General features: G+C 43.8%; 1 protein-coding gene across 2 annotated transcripts; it reads left to right on the plus strand.

Annotated features, from left to right (window-relative positions):
- ttbk2a (tau tubulin kinase 2a) lies at positions 1-27,844 on the plus strand. 2 transcript variants are annotated; one of them, XM_050061193.1, is made up of 16 exons: positions 1-432; positions 9,179-9,340; positions 11,113-11,260; positions 12,314-12,387; positions 13,310-13,450; positions 13,859-13,963; positions 14,446-14,511; positions 14,645-14,737; positions 14,839-14,964; positions 15,173-15,330; positions 15,463-15,670; positions 15,747-15,970; positions 16,081-16,633; positions 18,865-19,203; positions 19,960-20,954; positions 21,519-27,844. In XM_050061193.1, the coding sequence occupies exons 2-16, from the start codon at positions 9,272-9,274 to the stop codon at positions 21,964-21,966; spliced, it is 3,747 nt and encodes a 1,248-aa protein (XP_049917150.1). In that variant the 5' UTR covers positions 1-432; positions 9,179-9,271; the 3' UTR covers positions 21,967-27,844. The 2 variants fall into 2 exon arrangements, with proteins under 2 accessions (XP_049917150.1, XP_049917151.1); XM_050061194.1 differs by lacking the exon at positions 18,865-19,203.
- Positions 27,845-27,854: the final 10 nt, after the last annotated feature.

Here is a 27,854-nt window from a genome sequence, read left to right on the forward strand (position 1 = left end):
AGCGCGCGCGCGCGTCGAACATTGAGAACCGCGAACGCGCTTTAAAAGACCCCGGGTGCGCGCGGCCGAGCTTGTTGCGAGGGGCGATCGAATCGGTGCCGCGCGCGCAGGAAGGCTGATGATCATCACAGAGTCGTCACGTCACGGATCCGCAGCGACCGATAGAGATGCTGAGGTGACAGGCAGAAGGAGAAAAGGGACGACCACATATCAGACATATTTCACCCTCCGCTCGTTTATCTCGCACCAACCGACCGCGACCACCTCCGTCACCGCCTCCACCTCCACCACCGCCTCCACCTCTCCTCCATGGACGGTCCGCTCGCTATGGGATTCCGCTCGATGTCGTCCCCGCCGCCTCCAAACGTAGCGGATTTTTTGTAACCACACCCGGCTCTTCATTGGATCAAGGATTGGCAGCAAAGACCCGAGGTAAGGATCCAGAAATCCGGGAGGCCGCCATAGCACATAGCCTGTGCTGGTCTCCCTCTCCGTTTATTTCTCCCAACCCCCTTGAATTGAGTGTCGCGTGCAGCTGCATGCGTTGTTATCCTGCATGTTGTCAGAGCTTACAGTATAACCTCCTACACGCCAGGCAGGATGAGGTTGCGTGGCCTGTGTGGACGGCCAATGTGCGTGGACGCGCCTGAGTAAATCTGCTGTGGCAACCAGCTCGCTATGCAACAGCTCTCCACAGCAAAGACAGCCAGTCTGTGAGTCCACTGCAGGGCAGGAAGGGGGTTAATATTTGGAAACCTGCATGACAGCCGGCTTGACTAATGCATGGAGACACTGCTGCAGTTTGCTACCTGTCACATCCCATTGAAAACAACCTACCAGAGGTTTGTCTTTTTTATATATATCTATGCACAAATAGCACTTTTCATTTACAACATATACTGCCATTATGCCATCTTGCACAGTGTCTCCAGTCTGGATCAGTTGCATCCATGCTGTGACTTGAGTGGAGGGCCTCCACCATGCTGGCCCCTCTCCAGGTCTCATCCTGCACACAGTTGACAGACCAGACACTTTTTTTTTTTACACCAACAAGTCTCCCAGTCTTGTAACTGAGCCAGGCCACACTCAGATCGGACAGGAAATGAAGCAGACGTTTGATTTTCAGTCAAGTTATTCGCACTCCAACCATGTGTTATTGCACATGCTTGCAGGAATGGCATTAAGGGTCATTTGCTTTCTGTCAATCACTCCCAGAATTTAGTTTTAAGTGGGTGGGATCACTCCATAGATTTCAGGGGGCGTGACACCCACAGTAAAAACTTGGCTTCTATTTTGACAAAATTAAGGACATTTATGACATAAATTAATGCCGAAAAAAACACAAATTGGTGCATTAAGATTCACCAGAATACGCAAAATTAGGTGCTTAGAGTTTTCTAGAAGGGGCCCCCAAACCCCCCAAAACCAAACCTACGCCCCTGGACCCCTCACTGACATTTCATGATGCTTCCCTGTATCTGTACATAGCTGTAAAAACTTGCAGCTCCCAGCAGCAGCAGCAGACCAAAAGGGCAGAGGCGACGACGAGTCGCAGTCAGCAGACGAAAATGGCACTGCACCATTGTCGCCGTGGAGATGCGGGGGGTCAGGATGATTCACGATGAGACAGGGGAGCCGGTTGTCATAGATTGGTGGTTTGATTTCTGGTCCCAAAGTCTGCTCCTCCTGGGCTGTGTTTTATTTATTTATTTATTTATTTTTCCCCTCCTCCTTCATTGATGGTGGTTCATATGGAGGAGGAAGAGCAGCGCCGTGCCTCTCTGTGAGGTGTGAGATTAGTCACAGCGTGTGGCGGTCTGGCTTGTGCATAGGTGTGTGCACACATGCGATGAGCTTCTGTTTGAGTGCATGTGTGGTGGAGAAGGGGCTGTTTCATGCAGGCAGGTAGTATCCCAGCACTCCTTGTGTGGTACAGTGTATTTCCTGCTAATCTGACACACTTGGGCTGTTTTTAAGGGATCAGAAAAGGTACAAGATGGCTCACACTTATCCACACTTTATTACACTCCATCCTTTAACTAAAAGAATAGGTCACATAGGTTACGTTTGGTAGCAGCGACCTCCGGTTACATCCATCCTTTCCTGTCAGAAGCTTATGTTTTCTAATGTTCTCACTCTCAAGCTGTAGAGGTTGAATTTCCTCCACTCATGCATGACAGCTCGGATGTGACCGAGAAAGTGTTTCTTCCCATGAAAAAAAGATAAAAGGAAAGCACTAGAACGTGGGGTGACCTTGAAGTTGTGACACTAGACTCACAGCAGAGGTTATTCAATCAGTGTTTACAGTGAGTCTTTCTCTCCCCTCTGTGGCTCAAAGGGTTTTGTACAGCATGTTTCCTCTGTGGTTTTGATGGCGTGCTATGTTGCTGCGTGTTTTTGAGTCATCACCGATTAGCATAATATCAAGGATTCCACTGAAGACAGCTCTCACATGGTTTCTATGTATCTAGTAAGATAACAGATGCTAAACACGAGGAACAAATACAGATTTTTAGTGTCTGACAATGATGGAAGTTGTTGCCAGAAAGGGTCAGGGTATCACTGGATACATCATTTCCTGTTCTTCGTTTAAGGCCATGTTTACACGAAAACAAACGCTTAAAATGGAATCGTTTCTCGTTTTCGTTTTGAAAAGTTCCGCGTTCAGACGACGTTTTGTTAACAATCGCTGTGCACACTGATCCGCAAAAATGACCAAAAACGCTGTAGTATACATGCCAGGCCAGTAGTTGGCGGTGTGACTTTGCAATGAAACAACACGCGCCTGCACACATGTGCTTCCTTTTACAGAGCGGTGATGAATAAACGAAACAAAATGGCAACCGCACAAATGTTTTTCTGGACGGACGAGTAAATCTACACTTTGCTGGAGAAGCATTGATAAATTCAATAGGGTGAGCAGCACAAACAGAGCTCGGGAGTCCGGCATTTTTGTTGTGATGGTTAACTTTCTCGTGCATGCCTAGTGGCTGGAACTGTAATGCGCACGTGCGAAAAGTCTCCGTTTTCAGAGGAACTGCATATTGCAAGTTTACATGAGATGGGGCTGTTTCCAAACATTGCACTCTGGAACACGTTTTCAAAACGTTGCGTTTTCATGCACCCGAAACACTGCTGTTGTGTAAACGATCAGCCAAAATGCAACTTAAGTTCACCGTTTTTGGTTGAAATCGTTGTTGTATAAATGGGACCTCAAACCAAAAACAAAAAACAAGCAAACAGCAGTTTTTCCTTTGTTGTTACAGAATCAAAATAACAAAAAACAATCCATAGCAGCCTGTTTTTGGTTTATGGCAATTCCTTTTTCCTTTTTTAGTTTGAAGATGAAAAATGGAACATTTTTTTTTTTGTTTTTTTGTTGCCAGACGAAAAACGAAAAATAAAATGCCCATTTGTCGGCTTTTTTTTGCCATTTGGAACAGACAACAGAAGACACCAGAACAGTAGGCTACTTCCAAAGATGCTTTCAGTGGGTTTGGGCCTTCTCTGAACTATAATAACCTTGCTAACAACATGTTACATAGTTACTTAATATTGTAATCTGTATTCATAATGTCATATGACGTGCCCTTTTGACTGTGCAATAAATAGCTAACAAAAAACAAAACACGTTTATATGACTTTTTTAAACTTGTCTTCCGCTTCCTGACAGTCCACCGTGTCTGTTCCAAATGAGAAATGGCAAAAAAGAATCAGCAAAAACCAAAATGGTTGTTTATTTTTTTCGATTTTTGTCTAGCAACAAAAAAGAAACATTTCTGTGGGACATTTTTTTGGCGCTTGCTCAGGGTAAGCAATTCTCATTGGACTGAATAGGCGCCATCTTGGGGCCTGGTATCAAGATCTAATCATACGTCTATATCTTGAGCACACAATCTTTATTAGATCTTAAAAGACATTACAATTTATTGCACTGTTTATCTGTGTAACTCTCTTAATGGTATACTGGTTAATTAAAGGCTCACTGCTCTTAAAGTCTCATCTTATACTCACTATAATAACCTTAATTCAACCATGTAGTGCATTTTCTAAATAACATTGCACATTAAAGAGGATCATTTATTTATGAAAATATAAGTATAGATTGTGTGTTTTACAATAAAAATACTACAGATATATGCATTTATTTTTTCCATCTAATTACAAGAACTGCGGGGAAATTTGCAACATCACGGCAACAAAAACAGATAGCGTCAACAGGAAGCATCAGTGGAAAAAAATAGAGTACACAGCAATGAATATATAAGTATGTAAAGTAAGTAAACTGTACAAAAACAAAGTGCAAAGCAAAAACACAAATCAATATAATAGGGAAGCATCAAAAAGAAGAAGAATATAATAAGAGAAAGATTCAATGGCTGATTTTACATTACTGACCAATGGAAGTATAGATATTGCACAGTTTGTCAATTAATTACCATATTGTCACGCCTGCTCTTATTTTGAAGGCCCACTGGCAGATGCAGACATACAAATACATGCTTTTCAAGATGTGCACATTCAGTGGGCTAAACAAGAAAACCACTTCAACTTAGGTTACATGTTTAGTTTATTTAATTGATATTTGATTGACAAGAAATGAAAACATTGTTGCACCAGATTTAGCCACATGCTAATTTCCATCTGTAGTTCGACACACAACAAGTAGATGTAATAAATCAAGCATAGCGTTAGTTCACACAGGACACGATGTCAAGCTCAGCTCACATCCCAGCTACATCAGCTGATCTCAAACAGTCCAATCAACTGATGGAGCAGCTGAATGATGGAAGGGAGTCAGCTGATATATCACGATTAATTCTATGCAACCAATTGGCAAATCTCCTTCAGGGCGCCCTATTTAAACTGCTCTGGCCTGCTTTGTAACCCACAACCCCAGCTCCTCCTTTTCATACTGTGTCTGACTTATCAATGACATTTCTGTTTGTCATTGATGTTGCTCTGTTCTGTTCCCGGGCGGTCTTTGCTGCTGCTCTCCCTGCCTTAGGCTTTCCATGTAGGCGCATGGAAGGGCAGGGAGGTGTGCTCTCTCTGCCTCAGGCTTTCCTTATTTGCACGTGGAAGGGCAGGAAGGTGTGCTCTCTCCACCTTATGGCTTTCCACGTAGGCGCATGGAAGAGGCTTTCTGTGTAGGCCCGAGGAAAGGCAGAGATGCCCCAGAACAGAGCCATACCACCAAATATAATACTGCAAATGGAAATAAAGTTTTCTTTGACTAAAGTGTTCCTGACTGAAATAAGAATAAAATTCAAGGTGCAATGCAGACTACAGTAAATCCATGTGCCTAACATAACTGAAGCAGTATGTACACACTGCACAGTACAAAATACAATATTAAAAACACAGTAGTGATCAGGTTGCCAGTGCAGGTGCGTTACATAATAGAAACAGTATGTACACACTGTACGGTACATGTAACACATACTGTATTTATTTTTATGTAACATTTTCAAACGACACTGTAAAATGTACCCTACTTTAACAGGCTTGGAAAATGCTCTCCTGGGTGTCATCCTGACAATAGCCCAATCAAAAGTCCATTAAAGTTGCATAATTAAATTAAAGCATCGTCTTATCAGCTTGTCATATTGGCAGAAATGTTGCCACTGCTGGTGCTGATATTCAATTCTAAGGCCTTTATACTGATGACGTGTTGATGTTATTGTGCATCCCTTCGGTCAGTGGTTATAGTGATTCACAAAAATACAGACATTATAATAGACAGTGGTTATAAGTGTTAACTAAAAAAATACAATTCAAAGCCTATTAAAAGTCATAATATGTCATAAAAGAGATTTATAATCCTGAGACATCTCGTCCAGTCGTGTCATCTGTGTGTCAGCATCCACCTTGTTCCTGACTCTCAACCCAGGGTCGCATTTCACACTTGTCATTATCAAGTCTAACCACGCTTTGCCCTCTCCCATCTCCCCACCTCATCCCGATGCATGATGGGATTGATTGCCTCCTCCTTGATGTCGGGATCATGCCCCGTAACCAAATAGTGTTTTGAAGGCTCGTTGCATAACCGTAGACGCCTGCGCGCCGTGCGCAGAATGATGAATCGAAGTCGGGGCTGCTTTGAAGCCAGACTGAAGGAAGTTTCCAGTGTGTGTGTGTGTGTGTTTCTCCTGAGGAAGGCTTACCTGTGACATGGATGTTGTATAATACAGGAGTGCATAAACAACTTTTCCAGGGGAAACTCCACTTGATCCTTTTTATGTAAAGGAAGCTTGTGATGCATGACAATAGATTTATTGGTACCACTTTATAATCAGTCAGCCTTTACAAATTGCGTATAAGTTGTAACTAATGGCTTTATTAATAAATAATTAACTAATTCATTATGCAGCATTATGCCTGATGGGCTGAGGAATGCCCCAACCACTGCCTGCTTTTTAAATCTGAACTGTGACCCTTATCATTCTCGAGCACTTTTGACTAAATATTTTTAAAACCAAAGGTCTTATTATCATTATATTACTACAATATTCAGTCTTTTGCCTCAAAAATGAAAGAGCTTTGCCTTGCCTAATGCTTTTATAAATCAGTTATATATAATCTTTTATTATTTATTTTTGTTGTTATATTTTTTTACACTAATATCTGTTTATATGCAGTTCACTTGGTTACCAATATTACTCCTCCTTTCTAATGGGAGTAATATGCATATCAATCAGTCAAAAGCCATATATATGAACACCTTTTGGGTTGCCAGGTCAGCTGTCGTCTTTGCTCCTCAATTCATTCATCTTCTGGAAAAACCTGCAGAGAGTATGGATGAACATTGAGTGCATTCACATGGATGTAAATAACCCGTTTACTAGGCTTAACCCGGTTATGATAATATTCAGGATATGGTGTTTACATGAGCACAGAGAAATCAGGTTATTCGTATTCCCCGTAAATGTCCCGGTTTCTTTTGGAGTACTCCAACCAGCATATTTGGGTTTCTCATAAACGGGACATGTTGCTACTCTGAAAACCTGATCACAAACAGGTTATTCACATCCATGTAAACACACTCATTATTTTGTTTACAGCTTATTAACCCTAATGACTACACACTTGATGGCTTCTTTAGAACATATAGCCCACAAGTATTTAATACTGTAACATGTTAGTCTATCAATACTAAATAAAAAGAATAGAAAGAGAGATTTTTAACAGGCTGGTAACCCACATATTCTTATGTAGAGATTGTAACTGATCTATAAAGAATTACTATTATTTATTAACATTAATAAAACCACCAGCTAAACCTCTCATAGCATGAGACTTATAAGAAGGTGGTACCAGTTTTTCTTTACACCACAGATTTATTTAGGGATGTGGTCTAGAACAGGAACAGGTAGTGGATCATTAACATAATACACGCAATTTGACTTGGTTACTCAAAAATTTGGAATTGCAACATAACTTTGCTTAAAATAATCAGGTTGTAATGATTTGAAGTTATTGTGATACACATTTCTGCCTTCAGTTAGGTATTAAGATAAAATCTCTTACAAAATGCTATCCTCAGCAAATTAATGAATGAAATTTATACAGTTTAATATGATGAACATCTGGATATTACAAAACTGATCCTGCAGTATGTGATAATAATATATTGTTTGATTTCAAAATAATGCTTCATCATTATTATGATGCAAACTAGGGATGTGTGGGATAAGTCAAGTAGCCGAATAAACGTTGCTACCCACCAGAAATACTATTTGGTTAAACTTATTTCAATCAGGAGAGACAGTAAAATGAAGTAAAGATAATATTTAATACAGAATATGAGTGTACAGATTAACAGATGGTTTGTGTGTGTTAAGATTTAACAGAAGTCTTTGGCGTGTAGACACCAGAGGGAGATATTTTGTGATCAAGGGACATCTGAGCTGCAGCACGATAAATCTCCCCATGGAGTCCAGACACTGGTGGTGGAGGTGGCTGATGACTCTGAGGCTGATGGCTGATGAGGCGGATGAGGCTGATGAATCTGTAAAGACTAGGTGGTGATGGGGAGGTGGAGGGCACGTACTACTGCAGACAAAGAACCATATTTAAAATGAGGAGTAGTAAGATGATAGGCTGACAGAAAAGGTGTGTCACTGTGCTATTGGTCGATTGTGAATCAGCTGATGACTCTTGACAGCCCCGGACACCTAGGGATAGTGAGTGAATATATGTGCAAGAAATGAATGGTAAGGTAAGAAAGAAAACTTACAGCCTTCAGGTCTTCCTGACTGAACTTTCCTTAGAGCTTCATTATTGAAATAATTATTATTTTAGTAACGTACCCATTTAGATTACATATAGGCAGAATATGCATCTGCAAGGAGGAGCAGGCTACTCGGCAAACCTGTATGACATTGTTTTGTAGGATAATCTGCATTTAAAATACGATTTGGTTATTGAAAAATGTGAAAAATTTCAAATGGGTCTTATATGCAGTATTTCCTGGACAACGTTTAACCATATCGAATAAATTGCACTATTTTTGACTGAGTTTTCTTACTTCTAGATCAGGTACTCTGACTTTAAACTTCTATTTAAACATCAGGGAAAGTAGTCCTTAGCAACATCTCTAATGCAAACTTGGTCTGCCATGCTACACAACAAGAGCTAATGCAAAATTAGGCAGATTAAACCCCCTCATTATATCTGACAAGACTTAAAGCACTTTCTTTATAAGACCTGCTCCTGGGCTGTCACACACAGAAGATAAATAGCTCTGGAAAATGATACTGAGATGAAGTGTTTTTGTAATTTAAGACGCAGCACTGTTGGTTGGGCGAGTTTGTCTGGAAGGACAGCTGCTGGCAGCAGGTGTGGCAGCTGCAGCGATGGTCGAGTATCAGAGCGCTCCAGACATTAAGCCAGGGGTTTAACTTTGTCTCTCAACTGGGGGGACTGTCAGACTTTCACATGGAGTTCAACCAGACAAAAAACCAGGCCGTCTGCTTGCTCAAGAACCACAACACCATCTTGAAGGGACAGTTTACCCCAAAATATATCAACTGTAGAGATGTCTGCCTTTTCTTGAATTTAAATGAACTAGATGGAAGTTATCAGTTTGTTGCAGAGTAGCCTAAATAATCAAAATTCAACAGATTTTTTTTTTTTTTTATTCCTGACAGTTTTGTGTCTCTTTGGGCTTCTGTAGGGTTCTCCATCAAGGCCCAAATGCCCGTCCAAGTCTGAGGCCGCTGGTCGAGGGGGGAAGCAGTGAGGACAGCGTCCCTGGTCCACAGACGGGATGAGCGGGGGAGCGGAGCAAACTGACATCCTAAGCGTGCTCTCCCTGGTCAAGGAACGATGGAAAGTGGTAAGTGGCGTGCTGCTCGGCGACAATAGGCGTTGTGTTTGTCCAGCCCCATCACTGCCTGTCCCGGGCTCACCCTCTGTCACACCAACAACAACTCTTTGTTCGTCTAACAATGCTTCCCCCTGCCTGCCTGTGATGAGTCCTGCTTTCCTCTAAAGCTTCTCACCTGTGGCTCGGACAGTTTGGGGTCGTGTCTCTCTGTCCAGGTAGGTCTGCTGCAGTACGGGAGAGCTAAAAATAGCCCGTATAGCTATTTGTGGCAGTGCAGTGTGCTATAGGCAGCAGCAGCAGCAGCGGCAGTGTTCCCCGAGGGCCCATGTCTCTCACTGCCGTGCCAGCCCGGGTGCCATGTGAGGCTGTTATTCCTTACTGGCAGCCCAGCACCACTTCCTGTCTTCTAAGGAGCGGAGTTACATAAGAATGCTGCAGCTAATCCCACGACTTTAGCTCCTAGTGCGACACAAGACTCTGTATGTGTGTATGTGTGTGTGCATGGAGGACAGTGAAGGACACGTGGGAGACATTAAAGTCTACTAGTCCTGAGAGGTGAGAGTGAAACGGTAGAACTGCTGGAGGCAATTTGGAAGAGTGAAATAAAGAAGAGAGGGTTGTGAAATGAATGACATACTTCTTTATGTCATATTTATTGAGAAAAGTCTGCAACCATTTAGGCCTGCTGTTTATCAGCACATCATACAGAAACTGTATACAAGTGAGCTAATTACCTTGTCACACTCATTCCTGTCAAGCAGTTCCTATTTGATTTATTGACTAGAGAAATAAGCAGTAGTTATGATCATTCATTTATTTAATAATTTACCTTTGAAGTCATCTTTCAAGCCAAAATGTCAAACACTACCTAGTTTTAGCTTCTGACGTGAAGATTTTCACTTCAGCTTTGTCTTTTGTGATAGTAAGCTGAATATTTTAGGGGTTTGGAGTGTTTAACAAGCAATATATATATTTAATATACAAACTTTATTTGTATAGCACCTTTCATACAAGTTAATACAGTTCAAAGTCCTTCAGAGATGGCTGACAAGATGACAAAAACAATTCAACTTACGAAAATGTAATTAAATAGAAATATTAGGAATAATAATGATAATAAATCAGTGTGAAATGAGAAATGAAATAGAGAAAAATAGATAATAATAGTAAATAAAAATAAATAGTAAAATAGATTAAAATGACAAAACAGGAATAAAAATGATGACAACAGAATACAATTTACTGAATTTAATAGCTGTAATAATATAAATAATAATAATAATAATAAATATTAAATATTTAAATAATACAGGACTAAAAGATTTTAATCTGTTAGTCCTTTTAATCTATTTTATTGTAAAATACATTAAATTAAAATAAATATAAAACAATACAAAGATGAATAAAACTGATGATAGGTCACTCAAATATATTGATATAATTATCAACAATAGAAAAAGAAAATTGCAATTATTATTTTTAAAAAATAGATATTGCTCTCTGATCTTAGTGAAACCCCCATGGGAGCTAAGTGGAAATAAAATAAAAATAATAGCCGTTAATAATAATAGCAGTTTCAAGCCTTTACATGATTAAGCATTCTCGACCTGGTGTGTCTTTGAGCATGACCCTACAAACATTAAGGAGGATGTTCTATTGCTGACCTTGACCCCTGACCTTCCTGAGGAGAGAGCAAAAAATGTTATCTCACTGTCCATGCATGTACACAGATTATATGTGCGCTTTTTTGTCACATGAAGTGATTCATCATCTTCCTCCAGGTGAAGAAGATCGGGGGCGGCGGGTTCGGGGAGATCTACGAGGCGCTGGACCTGCTGACGCGGGTCAGCGTGGCGCTGAAGGTGGAGTCGGCCCAGCAGCCCAAACAGGTGCTCAAGATGGAGGTCGCCGTGCTCAAGAAGCTCCAGGGTGAGTCCAAATGGATCCAGTGGATTTGGTTACATTTCTGGAATTGATCGATCCACCTCAGCACGGTGACCTATTGAAAACAGGATACTGAGGGCACCATTAGCATTCATGGCAGAAAAACACAGTGAGACGTTTTCGGTCGATGCTTTATCTTGGATTGATAAGTCAAATAATGGAAGAGAAACGGACCATTCCAGGAAATATCTTGCTAGTATGTAAGTTTCAGACGATGGTAACAGCAGTGACAGAGCACTAGCACAACAGGAAGTGTATGTTTGTGTGCCCGGACGCTGCAACAATCAACACAAGAGAGCTCCTGCAGGGCGGTTTTATAGTTTTACTCCTCTCTCTGTTTTTAACTGTGTCTTTTCCCTCCCCTCTCCCTGCCTTTTGACCACTACGCCTTTTTTCTCCTTTCTCCCCTCTGAGAGGAAAATCAATGGGCTGGGATCATGTTTGCTGTCTAATGGCTGTGGCCTCGGGCATCATGGGTTTGTTGCTTCCTGAGGGATCCAGCATGTAACTTAAGACTCCAGCCCGCCCCTTCCAAACATTGCTGACCTGCCCAGCTGTAAGAGTAAACATCGACCTGACAGAAGACTAATGGGTCATATCCAACTAATGTTAGCTTATTTTGTTTTGATTCTGATCCTCTGATTGGATTAATTTAGTGAATCTAAAAGTTTTCAACATGGAGGCTTTTTTAGTAACATCCACTGTGTGCTGGAGGGTTCGGGGTGTGGCTGCAGTCGAGCTGCCAGTGCAGCAATGTCCTTTGAGACTCACACACACACATATATGCACAAACACACAAGGCAAGTCATGTACATGTGTAGAGCTGGTGTAATGTGCCTGTAAATCAGCAGCGTAGTCATCCAGGGCTGCTGGCTGATGGCGGGGCAGTGAGCTGTAGAGAGGGAAGGGCAGAGGGAAATATGAACTCACACATCATCGTGATTCACACAGCAGCTTACGGTCAATGATGCAGCTGACGTCAAGTGACTGTGAATTGACCTCAGCCTGAAACTCTCTTGTCCTTCTGTTATTTCTCAGGTAAGGACCATGTGTGTCGCTTTGTGGGATGTGGCCGCAACGACCGCTTCAACTACGTGGTGATGGAGCTTCAGGTTGGTTTAAATGCCTCATAAGCAGTCAGTGGAACATATACACTCTGAGCCCCAAATGACTCAAACCATTAATTGACTATCAAAATACTTGCTGATTAATTTTCTGTCCATTTATTAATTGACTTAATGTTGCAGCTGTAGTTTCAATATCTGCATCCAGCACACAAGGCTGTAACACCAAAGTCATGACCACATGACTGTGACTGTGATTTACAGTCGTACCCACAGGAATGGTTCATTTTCTCATACTGCACCTACTCCCGACCGCACCATGTGTTTAATTACAGGAGATCGGTGCAGCTGTGTTTGTATTTTTTGTCTCTGTTGGCTTGTTGTCTGTCCACTCAACACATTTGGCTGTTACCACTGTCAAACATTTCAGCCAGTGAAACGATTTTATTTTTATTTTATTTTTATCTTCATTTCCAGTTACTGTGCTTTACTCCTAAAAGAGAGCTAGATATAGATTTTGGTGTTTTAAGACGTGGTCTTTAAAGGAATACTTCACACGTAAAGTGACCATCAGAACTCGTCTTTTGTTACGGTAAAAATTGTGGAGATAACTTTTTTGTCTCGCATGCCTCCAAGGTGAACGAAGGATCCAAAAACTGAGAAGATTCCTGATGAACTGAGATGAAATGGGGCCAATGCATGTGTTTGGGAAGTACTAAGCATACGTCTGGATAAATGAGACTTAGATTAGAGTGTGTAAACCAGTGTTTTCATGTAGTTTTGCTGTTGTTAAATGCCTTCTGGCCTTCTTTTCAGTTTTTGGATTCTTCGTTCACCGTAGAACTATGCAAGAAAAAAAACCTCTTCCTCACAAATTCAGCATAACACAGGCTTAGAAATTCTAAAATTCTAAGTTCTTAAAAGGCCAAATAAGTCACACTAGCTCATCTCGTTACATGCGCTCTCTCAGGGTCGTAACCTGGCAGACCTGAGGAGGAGTATGACCCGGGGAACCTTCAGCATCAGCACCACCCTGCGTCTGGGCCGCCAGATCCTGGAGGCCATAGAGAGCATCCACTCTGTCGGCTTCCTGCATCGTGACATCAAACCAGTGAGTCACAGTTAGCCGGCTGCAGCAGAGGATATTTTCTGCTTGGTGCTTATTTCATTCCCTAACTCATATATATTCTCGACACATGAGAATATTTTTTATATTCCTACTGTCTGGGTTGTGCTTGTGACACTTGCACTTTTCATTATTGGCTGCCAGTGTTGCTGATTCAGTATTTTGTTGCACTTACAGTAAGCTGGCTCACTATGAGTGTTGGTTAAATGCCCGAAATGTGGCAGAATGTAAATATCTGCTGTCCCCTGAGCTGCTGTATTGAATTATAGTCCACCATAGGGACATATTTATTCCCCCGGGTCTATGTGAATATAAACAGACGTTAATAATTGAATTCACACATAATTCATGTTATCATTCTTTTAACCAGTGCTTCCTGTTTCTCTGCTTCAGTCCAACTTCGCAATGGGCCGCTTCCCGAGTACCTGTCGGACCTGCTACATGCTGGACTTTGGTTTAGCTCGCCAGTTCACCAACTCTTGCCAGGAGGTCCGACCTGTAAGTGCCCTCCTCTGTTGCGGAGTATATACTGAGCTCCAAGCTGCATTTATCAATACTGATGGATTAAAAAAAGAACTCTGTGGTGCCTGGAAGCAAAACTCTACACAACAGTGGCTGCACAGGTTTTGCTTGGTAATGCCCGCCCCACTCGTCTACATATACTAGAGTTGCTATGTCGACAAGGTAACAAAGAGACAGGTGTATGGCTCTCACCAAAATCCTGTATGAACTCCAATCAGCATATGTCAAGAAACTGAGACATTTTAAGGTAGTCTAATCTCTTTAACTGGACCGTGGGGGTGTAAATCTCTAGTTTCCCTTTTTTTGCACCATGAGACAAAGAATGAAAGTCGGTGCAAGTTTGAAGCTGTAAGCGTATTCCTGTGTTTGATGGCTTTAAATGAAAAAGCTGATTGAGCAAAGGCAAATAAAAGATTGATAAAAAATCTAATTAGTTTGTTTCTGTCTTTGCTTGTCAGCCCCGTCCAGTGGCAGGGTTCAGGGGAACAGTCCGCTATGCATCTGTCAATGCTCACAAGAATAAGGTCAGTGTCTGTCTTCCCTGTGCTAGAGCCTTTTGTAATCTGTGCTGCTCTCCAACACGTTTGTTCTCTTTCTCTTTTTTGTCAATGATCATATATTAATAAAAGTTAACTGAACCTTGGTGTAATTCTGCAGGAGATGGGTCGTCATGATGACCTGTGGTCTCTCTTCTACATGCTGGTGGAGTTTCTGGTCGGTCAGCTGCCGTGGAGGAAGATCAAGGACAAAGTAAGGACATGCAGTGATCGCTGTCCTTCATGGAAACTAAACAGCCCTGTCCAGGTAGCTGTAGATGATGAGATGTGACAAGCGTGTGTGTTTGTTCCCAGGAACATGTGGGGAAGCTGAAGGATACTTACGACCATCGTCTGATGCTCAAACACTTGCCGGCAGAGTTTGGCGTGTTCTTGGAGCACATCTCAAGCCTCGACTATTTCACGAAGCCGGACTACCAGGTGACACAGTTTGGATTTCTGTTAAGAGTGAAGACTTTTCTGCATATGTAGAAGTGATGGTTTCAGCAAGTTCAGTATTTCTTCAGTGCCAAAACAATCTTTAAAAAGGTCTGCTAAAGTTTATGTGTTATCTGCATGTCTTTACATGTTCAAACTTGATTTTCTGTGGGTAAAATCTCACAAATAATGTATTTTCTTGTGGTTACAGCTGCTGATGTCAGTGTTTGACAACAGCATGAAAACCTACAATGTCGTGGAGAATGACCCTTATGACTGGGAGCGAACCGGCACTGATGGCACTTTGACAATCAGTGCCAGTGCCACAACACCGCAACATCACACCCGCCTCACTCCGGCACACATGGGGTACGTTTGATTGAAATATATACACTTTTAGTGGAGTAAATTCAGGAGTTATTCATATCAAATATCATAAGCTTGTCTCTGATTTTTATAGACTCAAACATGAAATAACGTTTGTACGTTTTGTTGCCTCAGCATGGCGAATGCCTCTCTGATCCCTGGCGACCTGATGAGGGAAAACACAGATGAGGTTCTGCAGGACGAACAGCTCAGCGACGTGGAGAACAACCCCGCTCCCGAGCGCCTGCCGGGCTCTCCCCTCCACCCACACCGCAACCAGGAGGCTGACGTCTGGGAGGAGCTGGACCGCAACCGTAACCGCATCAGGACAGCAGTGTGGAAGGTAGTTTCATCTCCTGACGCGCTTTCAGAGAATCAGTCACTAATCAGTCACTAACAAAACCAAATGGTTTCCACAGGGGGCAACGGAGGAGGAACACAGCAACAACCAGGGCAACCACGGACACCAGAGCCCCTATGCTGGGCCAAGCCTGGGCTCCCCAGTCAAACTGCCCTCTGAGGTGGTGGCTTCAGACCGTGATGGCCCCCTGCTGAGGAAGCTCCGCAACATTCACAGTTTTGAGCTGGAGAGGAGGCTTGGTCTGGAGTCCAAGCCCAGTCCAGACCGCTTCGTGGAGGCCTGGTATGTCTGTCAAATAACCCATCCATCTTTGTTGAAATCATTTTTATCGTAAATGTTCCTGAGGACAGAGCACAGAGTGGATTATCTGCATCTGTCGTGTGTCTGTTCAGCTCAGGGAAGCAGCAGCTTGGCGCCCAGCACCAGGAGAAGGAGGCTGACGGGCCTGCGATCATCCCAGTAACTCAGGGTCAAGCTGTACCTGCCGGGGAGCGGCCTGATAGGGTCTGGCACTACGATGAGGAGTTCTTGTCCGGCGGTGGCTCTCCTAAGCCGGCATCCTCTGGATCTGTGGAGCAGGGAGAGGGGGCAGCCAGCAGTGGGGGCTTTGTGGCCCTCAATCTGAGCTCTGGGAGGCAGGACGTTGACTCAAGGGAGTGGGTGATGGTGGAGCGGCCTGGTGGCTCTCCAGGAGCCAAGGTTACAACCAGCCCCTCGGAGGAGGATGAGGAGCCGGAGGTGCTCCAGCCGGGGGATCAGTCTCCTGGATGGGAAAAGGGCAGTCCGAGCCCTAACTCTGGTAAAACCAAACAAGAAAGCATGGCTTCCTCCAAGGGAAGCACAAAAGTGGACAAGTTGGAGCTTAGCGTGGGCCCTGCGGGGGCTCTGCCTCCCATCACTCCAACCAGCCCAGCTGAAGCTCTGGCTGAGGGAGTCCTCACCCAGGTAAGCCGTCTCATTTAAAGGCCATCTCACAACATGGCATACATGATACTGACTGTAGTCAGCGTTTTTACAAAGTTAAAAAGCTGTACAGAGTCAGAGTTCTAGCTGTAGAACCTCAGTGCTAATATCATAACACAGTCAGAGTTCCACCAGCTGCATCTTGCTGTAGTCTGAAGCTAAGTGTTACTGCTTTATGTTTTCATGCTTATTCGCCTGTGTTTTGTTAGAAAATAGATACTTGTGTCACAGCTGCAGAGCTTTTTATCAGATCACAGCATGGGGGGGAAGAGAGCTTATGGCTTTGAAATGCACTTTGATTTGCATTAAGGTATCATGCATAATTTTATCTTATTTGCAGACTTTTGCAGTGTGTTTGGTTGGTTTTATTTACTTCACAAATTGAGTGATTTATTTACAAAATATGCTTTGGTTTGCTTAGTTTAAATTACTTTTTTGCTCCTTTACTTTTGAAAACCTTAAGCCAGCCCACCAAATCCCTAAATCCTGCTCAATCTACGATTCAACATGAAGTTTTTACATTTTACAAACATTGTTGTCAGTTTTTGTCAATACAAGAAGAATAACTGTCTCGTCACTTTCCTACAACCAGATCAACTGCCTTCAGTCTGATAATGTACACGGTCTTCCCAAAACCTACCTAGCTCGCCTCTGTCTTCCTTCCCTAGCCTGAAATCATTGTCCGTTATCTTCACAGACCGTTTCAGGGTGTCTTTTGCTTGCCAAGAAATTACATCATTGTTCCGTTTGACTTCCTGTCCAGCCACTACTGCATGAAAACAGCAGATGAAACTCTGAACTTGAATCCTCCTGAACTGAAATACAAACTGAGGGAAATAGCAAATTTAGTTTCAGGACTTTGCTGCTCAATGATAGGCTGTTCTTTTGACAAGGTACGAACTTGATGTCAGAAATAAAAGTCTACCGCTTCCCTAAATAAAGGAACTTGCGCAGATAGCTTTGTCTCGTTGCATATCTTTGGTCTGAACTGGGCTTTACAGACCCTGGAGTTTCCTGACAGTGTTCAGCTCTTTTATTTGACTCTTGACTCAACTCTTTTTATTTTTATTTATTTTGCGCTGGTTTGTTCTTTGAGCCCCGTTTCCACCAAACACTTTCGGCATGGTACCTTTGGAACAAAAAGTAACCCTTCAGACATGGTACCTAGACCCTAGTGTTTCCACCGCAAACAGTACTTACTTAAATGTGGGCGGGGTTGTTGTCACTCACTGCTCTGTCCAGCACTCACTGTATTTCCTCCTTTATCAGTCTGCACCTCGTTTATCGTCCACAGAACGAGGCTGCATGCAGACATTTTCAGAACAAAATAGAACAGGCAGCAGTGAGAGTCTCTCTCCATGGGATATTTGTGTATTTAGTTCTTCTAAGGCAAGCTTGGGGGTTTACTGCTCCATAGCCCGCAAGATTGGCGCTCCGCAATGTTTTCTTTTTTCTCAGACTGAGGATTAGAATATATGCAGTTCACATAACCTGGCCGAAATTTATGTATATAAATACTTGAAGATCCACTCATTACTAAAAGTGTATGTCATATAAAAACTAAAGTGATGGTCAAAGTAAACGTTCCACCTTAAAAGTCGTCGGCAGTCGGCCCAGTGCATGAAGTTATTTTTTCTCAGACTCCAGCTGCTGTGAGAGGCAGCAAAACATCCTTTCATTTTATAGTTACAGTTTACTAATAAAACTCTCCACAGTATGAACAGTGGTTACATGAGCCTCAAAACCAGCCACAACTCAGCCCTGAGCAGAGTGACCGTCCTCTATTGACCAATCAACAGACTGCAGTGTTCACAGCTCCACCTTTTAGTACCAGATCTGTGTGATAGGTACCCCAACAGAGGGGGGACCAAAAATGGGGACGGTACAGAACGGTTCCATTGGTACCATCCACAACGTAGATCAGGAGGACTATAGTTCAGTATATCACATGCTGTTTACGTGCAGTAGTGTTTGGACCGGAAGTTTAAGTGGACCAACAATGTTGTTTTCTAGCAACCAAAAGACGCCTGGAAATGGTTCACAATCCTCTCGTCGCTTTACCTGTCCAAACCAACACAACGTCGTCCTCCCCACCTGCTTGTCCTACTGTACCTGTAGCACTTCCACCACACCTCCTCCATCTTCTCACTCCCTCACCGGTCTCACAACCCCTCCTCTCTCCACCTCCCACTTCTCTCCCTCCCCTCTCTTAGCTCCCTACCTCTCCTCCATCCCTGCCTGAGGAGGTGGCAATCCGGACATCAAGCCCCATCCCTCTGCGCTCTCCCAGCCCTCACACACTCCTGACCACCCTGTCGGACCCGTTGCACCTGCGCCAGCCGCCGAACATGAGGCGCAGCCAGTCTGTCGACCATCAGCAACAGGAGCGCCCCTCCTCCTCCTCCTCCTGCCACGCCTCCCTACCACTACCACCAAACCCCGCCCCCGGCACCTGCTCACCCAGTCGCAGGAAACTGCCGGCCATCCCGGCGGGCGCTGCCAACGCCAAGTTTCCCTCTGTCATACGCATCACTCGCGCCCAGCTTCAGCAGGTGATGAGCCCATCACAACCTCGTAAAAACCCTCCATTCAGCTTCCTCTGGCAAAAACATTTTTGTTCTTTCTTTTTCTTTTTTGTTTAAGTTGCTTATTTTGGCTTCTTTGTTCAGTTGGCTTGCTTATTGTGTTGTCGTCAGGCAGCTCTCTCCAGAAACCATGAGGGGCATTGTGCAGGCCAGACAGAGCATGGGTCAGATGTGTCCTTGTGTCTGGACATGTGTCCTTGTGATCTGAATAGGGGTGTGTGTTTGTCTGATTGTGGCATGTGTGTTTGGAATGTCGAGTCATGACTACAGGTTGCATGGTCTCTTTTGTTTCAGATCGTCTTTGTCCTCTCTATCTTTCTCTTTCTCTCTCTCTCCCTGTATTTGTTCCTCACCCTCTCTTCGCTGAAGCCCCCTGCGAAGTTGCGTGAACGTTTCCTGTCCTACTCGCTGGTTTAGTACTCACAGCTTGACTGACACTGCCATAGCACTTGTGTGTTTCGGTCTGATAATGGTAGCTATGGTATTGCATGCTGTTGCCAAACTAATCACCATTTATTACCCCATATTTTAAAATTATTTTTCTTTTCACTGATCAGGCTCTTGCTACAGAACTACAGCACAACTCGACATGTTGTAGTCTATCAGCAACAGGCCTTTGACAATTAGAATATTATTCCCATTTTTAGTGTGGTTGCTTTTTTAAATAACACCTGTGTGTCCTTCTCTTCCCTCCCGTGTCTCCACCTCCCCCCTCCCCTCCAGCTGACGGCTCAGCGTCCCTCTGGGCTGTCCTCGCAGTCAGGATCAGACAGTGCTCCACAGTGCCTCCTGCTGGAGAGGCGTGGTGAAGCTGAAGCTGAGGCTCAGCAGGTGCAGGAGCACACAGCAGACATCAGTTCACCCCAGGACCATGTGCCCACCCATCCAGGGACACCCACAGACCCCCTGGCTGAGATGCTGGTCAATGGAGACATCCACAGCAAAGCTCAAAGCCCCGCGTCAAACCGTGTGTCTTCCCCACGCTCCCCCCGTTCTCCACTCCCGCCTCCTCTGCGCTCACCTTCCTCTCCACGCTCTCCACGCTCTCCCCACTCTCCCCACTCTCCTCGCTCCCCTCGCAGCCCTGATCTTGCCAACGGCCACCTCTCTCCTCCTGTTAACAGCCAAAGGGATTTAAGTAACGGAGCATTCCCCAAGCTGAAAGACCCTGAGAATGATCCCGGCCCGACTCCCTGTGCCACAGAGCCTCAGCTAGAAGATGGGAGCAGAGATGTGAACCACGCCCCAGATCAGACCAACAGACCCACTTCCTCCCCGGCTGCCCCCCGTAAGGACCCTAGTCGAAGGCAAAGTCGCATCCCAGTCCTGGAGCCCTCCAGCCTGCTGGAGCTCCCTCCTCCAGGGTCTGCTAAGGAGAAACTCCTGCAGAAGAAAGCTAACCACCCGGGCCCAGTCCCCTCCCCCACTGCCTCACCATCCCTCTCTGATAGGCGTGGCCCCATGGTGGCCTCCCTCGCCCGGGACCCGCTGTCCTCCACATCTGACCGCTCTCAGGACGAGGACTCTCTCATGGGCTCCCGTTCTGACCGCCAGGGAGACGATGCTCCTTCCCTCTCCTCCTCCTCCAGCCCTCTGTCCCGCAAGAGCAGGATCCCTCGCCCCGTTCATCCAACTACGTCTGCTGAGCAGCTGGCTGCGCAATTCCTGCCGCGCCCACCCCCTGGAAAGCCACCTTGCCGCCCCACAGCGGAGGGCAGGTAACTCATCGATCTCCATCTTTTTTTTCATGGATCAAAAAGTGAAAAACTAACGAAACCATTATTGTTCTCAAACATTTATGATGAACAGCATGAAAGAAAGAGCTCTGTCCAAAGCTAAAACAAATCTGCCCATCATCACCTCTAAATTTGACTAATTTGTTGAATCTTGGTTGTTTATTTTGTGCTGGAACAATTTCTTGGCTGGACACGTTGACTTCTTGGAGTCATCCTGTCTGTGAAACAGTTTCAGCACCTAACACCTCATAAAACCACAACTGTTATGTCTCTGTTTGTATACAGAGTTTATATATTTTTAAAAGTGTTAATTAGTAAAATTTAGAGTCCATTGTGGACAGAGCTAGGCTAGTTGTTTCCTCTTGCTTCCTGTCTTTATTTTAAGCTAAGTTAACCACCTGCTGGCTGGCTGACCTTAGGAGAGGTGTAACGTCCGCCTCAGCTAACTCTGGGCACGAAATGTGTTTATCACTGTTTTCTGGTTTGCTTTTAAATATACGACTCGGCTTTTATCCATAACCTGCCCTGCTTTTTGTACCCACTTAGGCTTCGGCGTTACCGCATCCGAGCCGGCAGCAACAGTGACTCAGACCTCCTGACATGCCTTGCTCAGCTGATGCATGGCTCCCGTGGCTCCCCCCTCCACCACCGCTCCGCAGCCCAGCACGGAGGCTCCAGGATGGGCATCTGCAGCCTGACGAGCTCCCCGCACCACCACCGCAGCTCCAGCGCTTCCCCGCGCAGCTCCTCCTCCCTGCAGCGCTCTGTCAGCTCCTCGCCCTCCCGCCACGAGCACCGCGGTGGCGGGGGAGGGGGTTGCCTGGGCCGCAGCCGCTCGCCCCCCAGCTTCTCCGGCTCGCCGCCCCCCCGCCGCTTCTACCCTCACCACCAGGAGACTTGCTGCAGCCGCCAGGCTCGCACGGGCCCCTTCCACCTGTCCAGGGGGAAAGGCTGCAGCCGAGAGGGCAAGTGCTCCAGCAAGCTGAGCAGATAGTTGCCCACCAAGCTGCGCTGCCACAGCAGAGGAGACTCCTGTTAAAATAGGGTAGACCGCAGTCAGGATACAAGCCTTCCTGTAGTCTTCCTGTACAAGTTTCCCTTTTTGAACCTTACACTTGTCTCGCTGTTTCCCACTGTTCTCTTCACTTCTATTTGCACACAGGATTTGTCATTAATTTATGTGCCCAGCTTTAAAGGGGTACTCCAGTGATTTAGTATTGCACTTCCATAGTTTTTGGACTTGTTTGAAAAAGAATGATCAAAATTTGTGCAGCAGAAGCCAATATATCCTGACTTTTAGTCGGTTAAACTCTAAGAATGTTGGTTCCTACTAGGGATGCACTGATATGGACTTTTTCAACCGATACCAATAACCGATAATTACCTGCTTCTCATGGCCGATAACCAACGATAACCGACAATTTCACATATTTGTTTTTAAAACGAGGTGTATATCCTGTACTGTATGTCCACCTGAGGGTAAGAAAGGCTCAGATGTGATGAGAATATGGATGATTTAGTATTCCATAACCCTGACCGAACCAAATCAAACTGACATCACTATTAACACAACAAAAACAAAGAACAGTTCTGACTTTTCCATACCTGCTAAAATTAGGCTGTGAAAAAGATAGAGATTTTTTGGGGTGTTGTCAAATGGCCTACCCTCAACGCCCCTGCCGCCATACAACCCTACACTACAGATGAATATGATAAATGAATGTAAAATGTCTCTAAATCAGTTTTAAATTTATAGGTAATGGTAAGAGAGAGGGAGATTATGAAGCCCAGTGTTACTGTGTAATTCTCTGGTGTATCAATAAAGTGTATAAACTACACTGCAGAGTGAAGTCTCTACTAACAGAGACAAGGGATGTTCCTGGCGACTAATTTCCTTACTCGAGCATTACCACGGGGAGAGGGACTGCTGTCTGACGGCTCTGTAGCACCCACTAGTGGCGGGCGGCTGCATGACAATTAAGCAGCCTTGTACACAAATAAAACACGAATAGGTTTAACCGACAAATATTTCTGGTGCTGATTAGCAAGGGGGCAGACGTTTAATCGGATTAGACGATTAATCACACGCATCCCTAACAGAGACAAACACTGACAGATGACTCATATAATCATCACAGGTCTGTGTTGCATCTGGTGTATGAAATGTTTATGTCGTCACGCTGCAACACACCCAGGCGCCGTCTCACCCTCCCACGATAGACTAGCCTACAGCCACCAAGCAGAATAACGATGCGCTATTGATTCACCTCACACATTACACTCTGGAGACGGCCCTTCAGAGCTGTTTCGGAGATCAGAGATCAGACCCTTGGCGCAATTCTGTTGTCTTCCTCTGGAACTGTGAAAGACATCCACACTGCAACATGTTTTGCCCTCTAGACAGTGTGCTGCAGTTGTAGATGTTCTTCGTCTTTGTGTTTATTGGCGGCTCTCAAACCAAGTTTAAAGGTACCTGTACGGCCACCCACTGTGTCGGGTGTGTAGACGCTGCCCTTGTTAGGTCAGTGAAAGCAGTGGGGCTTTGTATTATCGGTGCTATTTATTGGCTAGAACTTTAATTATCGGAATAATGCGTAATTATAAAAATGTCCCATTATTGGCCTTTTATATATATATATATATATATATAGTGCATCCCTAGTTCCTACATTTCCCATAATGCAACCACACCTGCAGTTTTTAATAAAATTGTTGACAGGCTGAATAATCGGTAGAGTGCCCCTTTATTCGAACTCATCAGACGAGATTTTGACATGTCAGGGTCCTGATTTTATTTATATCATGTTGTAGAGCAAAAAAAAAAAACACCTGCAAACTTAAACTGTTATTTCACAATGCAGGCAGAACTATAATATATAAACCAATAGCTAGCTGGACCAGTGGGCACATAAATAAATGAATTTCCTGTCTCTTCATCCTCATGCATCCTGCACCATGATATAATGTAACTTATTTATCCCCAGTATTAATGCACTTGGATTATACTGATGGAATATCAGTATAGCTGATGATATCTTAATTAAATATTGGCCTGGGGTTGACTTGGTTATCTCCTCTGCATTCGGAGATCGCAGGCAGGGTTATATAATAATTTACCTTACGCTACCTGTGAATGCATAAAGCCAGAATTTGTGTACAGTTGTATTTATTGAGATATTTATTTTGATGCTTAGCGACGCTTACGAGTCCTACCCTCTTCCGTGTGATAGTGGATGTGTGGTTTTGTGTCGCTCACGTTAGTTTTAAATGTTTAAAATCGAAGGGATCGCTCCAAAGTGACCCCTTTTGTACAATCAATCATGTCAAGTGCGTGAGGACACACACCTTTTTGTGCCTACTGTGTTGCTACGAGGGAATCAAACTGTCACACTGACTGAGGGGATTACAGGCTGTGGTAGCTGTACAGTGGTAGCAGTAGAGAGCTTAAGCGACACAAGGTACATTACTGATGAGTAATGTTCAGACACAGATGTTTGTCTCAGCATGTGCCTTGGCACTTTGGGCAGCTTGAGGATTCACCTTGTTTGTAATTAGACAAAAACAGGAGCCAAAAACAGACTTGTGCCAGCGGTTATAAGACGACCCGTTTCACCAGTATTCTTTGTTAAGGTAGCAACACAAATGTTTGTAAATCAAACACAATTTGAGCAGCAGTTTACTTGAGTAGCTATTATTTGTAATGAAAACATGGAAATATTTCAAGTGAAACCCGTCTTAGCTGCACTCTTAGAAAAAAAAGGAGAATCCTTTTTGGTTCCTGATCGAAACTTTATTGAGGTCCCCCCTTGAACCCTTTCATAGGGTTCAACCTAGAATTAAACAGAAGGGTTATACCTAGAACCATCTGTGAGAGGTTTCACCCAGAACCCCCTATGAGAAGTTGTACAAAGAACCCTGGTGTAATGGTCCCACCCAGAACCCTCCCTTACCCCTTTTCCACCATTAGTTCGGAACCTGTAAAGTTGGTTCTCAGCTAGAAACCAAGAAAAAAAAATTCTTAACCAGAAGTGCAAACCGTGATGACATTAGTAGGCGTTTTCTACCAATTGGAAAGAAAGGATGGAGAAGGCAACAATGGTGAAATCAAGTGAGAAATCTTTAGGAAAAAAGTGTGCAGTGGTCTTATTAAAAGTTCGTCCATGCTTGTTTATGGATTAAAACCAATATTCATGGGTAAGCAATGCGATCCACCATTTTGCTACTACTGTTAAAGACATACCTGATTACAATGGTGGAAATTGGCTGGTTGGCCAAGTATCACCAAGGTTCCAAGAATGCTGAATGGACCTGGTTCAAGAACCAGAGCTAATTTGGCGGGAAAACGCTATTGGGGGGATCTATCCATAACCACGTCCATCAGCCTTAAGCTTCATAAAGTTCCTGAAGAGCTGGGGCTGATGTGGTCCAATGCAGCCCACAACACTCATGGTTCTGCTACAGCCTTACTATTATCCAAATTAGAATGGAATACAAAATGTATCAGGCACTCTTAAAATAAAAAAAGAATTTGCATACTATGTGGTATTGAATGGCATGAAGTGATGGTAGTTGATGTCTAACTATGGCAGAACAATTGATTAAAGGGATTCCAGATGCTTCAAGCCTACATTTAAAATACATGGGTAAAAATCTAGATATTTAACAGTGAGGATATTTTCACAACCATGCTTTCAGCAATCCTTGGAGAACTCCTTCTTCAAAAACGAGTTCTTTGGGTGAAAAGGGTTCTTAGTGGAACCCATCCTCTCTAAAAGGACCCTTGAAAAACCTTTCTTCACAGAAGGTTTTTTGTTGGATGAAAAGAGTTGTTATTGGGATGCTTAGTCTTACAATGAGCCCTCGAAGATCCCTCTCCTCAAAAAAGGGTTCTATTGATGAAAAGTTTTTTTAAAGGAACCTTGCATCTCACAAAGAACCCTTGACAAACCCTTTCCCCCCCAAAAAAGGAGTTCTGTGGAAGAGAAGGGCACTTAGTGGAACACTTGGTCTTAAAAAGAACCCTTGAAGAACCCTCTTCTCAAAAATGGGTTCTATGGATGAAAAGGGTTTTTAATGGAACCCTTCATCTCACAAAGAACCCTTGAAAAACCCTTTCTTAAGAAAAGTCTTTGATGGTTGAAAAGGGTTTCTTAATGGAACCCTGTGTCTCTCAAATTACCCTTGAAGAACCCTTTCTTCAAAGAAAAAGGTTCTATCAATGAAAAGGGAACCCATGGAAACCCTTTATTCAAAAAAGTGTTCTATGGATTAAAAGGGCACTTAGTGGAACCCTTAGTTTTAAAAAGACCCCCTGAAGAACCCTCTCCTCAAAAAAGGGTTCTTAACAGAACCCTGTGTCTCACAGAGAACCCTTGAAGAACCCTTTCTTTGAAAAAAGGGTTCTATAGATGAAAAGGCTCTTTGATGGAACCCTGCATCTCACAAAGAACCCTTGAAAAACCCTCTTCAAAAAAGTATTCTATGGATGAGAAGGGCACTTAGTGGAACCCTTACTTCTAAAACAAACCCCTTGAAGAACCCTTTCTTTGAAAAAAGGGTTCTGTTAATCAAAAGGCTCTTTAATGGGACCCTGCATCTCACAAAGAATCCTTGAAGAACCCTTTCTCCAAAAAAGTGTTCAATGGATAAGAAGGGCTCTTAATTGAACCCTTAGTCTTACTATAAGAAAACCCTTGAAGAACCTCTCTTCAAAAAAGGGTTCCTCAGAAGCAAATGGTTCTGGGTAGAACCTTGGCCCTTCAGTACAAACCCTTTTGGAACCTTTATTTCTAAGAGTGTGTCTCTTGTATATATTCCAGGTCAGTGTTGGAGATTAAACTTTGATGAAAAAATGTGAATTTCAGACCTCAAACAGCGTTTTGTCAAATGGTATTACAAACCGAGGCCATATGTACATATATCTCTCTCACACCAAAACGACGTTCCATGCTTCCATGTGCAAGAATGTTTGTATTTATTTTTCGCTCCTCCCGCGGCGGAGAATGTCTTTTATATATAATAACAACAACATAACAGTGTGTTTGTTCCCAAGGGGAAGGAATCAGAGTATTGTTTGTGTTTGATTTAGTTAGGATTCCTCACTGAAACTCTCCTCCGCCACCTCCCTCCCACTCCTCTGCTTGTAAGATACTGTAAAAATAACTCCAGCCTCCTTCCAACGCTACTCTTTGCATGCTCGACCGAGAAAACACTACTGAGTAAAATAGCTGCATAGCACTTCCCGCCACACGGCATCTATCTTGTGAAGATTTTAAACCCAGACTTCATTACCTTTTGAATCTATATATTTTCTCTGACCCTTTCACTCCTCTTCCCACCTGGTGTAGTCTCTCTGCACTTCCTGCACTGACTTGGGACGATTGTGTTGCTGGACTTTTTATCAGTGCGACTAGCTGACATGATGCACAAAAGAATTAAGATAAATAATAAAGGAGAATAGACTTTGCTGTGTTTTAAGCACTTGTATCGTGAGTTTAACGGCTGCACACATGGACTGAGAAAAAAAATCACATTGCCAAATATTTTGATAGATTTTGCAGATGTGGTTCGACTTGACGATGAATATGGGAGCGTATAGAGATTGAATGGGCACCTTGCTTTGTAGATATAACGTGTGCTGCTTCATGCAGATCCTGCAGATACCTACGCTCGCCTCACAGAGCAGCTATGATGACTCATCCTGAAGGCAGACAGCGTTCAGTCAGTCAGTCGCCTTAATGTCTCCTCTCTGCCCCTCTGTGCATAGCGAGGGATGACTGAGCCTTGTCTGTGTTGGAGATCATTCCACTACTCGGCCAATAAGCCAAGCCTTCCTGTCACTTATCTCGTGTGTGTAAACGGCATGTGCTACCATGCCTGTCA

This window comes from Epinephelus moara, chromosome 14 (assembly GCF_006386435.1).
Source record: "Epinephelus moara isolate mb chromosome 14, YSFRI_EMoa_1.0, whole genome shotgun sequence".
Lineage (NCBI taxonomy): Eukaryota > Metazoa > Chordata > Actinopteri > Perciformes > Serranidae > Epinephelus > Epinephelus moara.

Excerpts from the sequence above, each read along its gene's own strand:
- ttbk2a (XM_050061193.1), top strand. The coding sequence starts at position 9,272 with ATGAGCGGGGGAGCGGAGCAAACTGACATCCTAAGCGTGCTCTCCCTG. Across the intron at positions 13,964-14,445 it reads CTTGCCAGGAGGTCCGACCT|CCCCGTCCAGTGGCAGGGTT; the intron begins GTAAGTGCCCTC and ends TTTGCTTGTCAG. Across the intron at positions 15,971-16,080 it reads GACCGCTTCGTGGAGGCCTG|CTCAGGGAAGCAGCAGCTTG; the intron begins GTATGTCTGTCA and ends GTGTCTGTTCAG.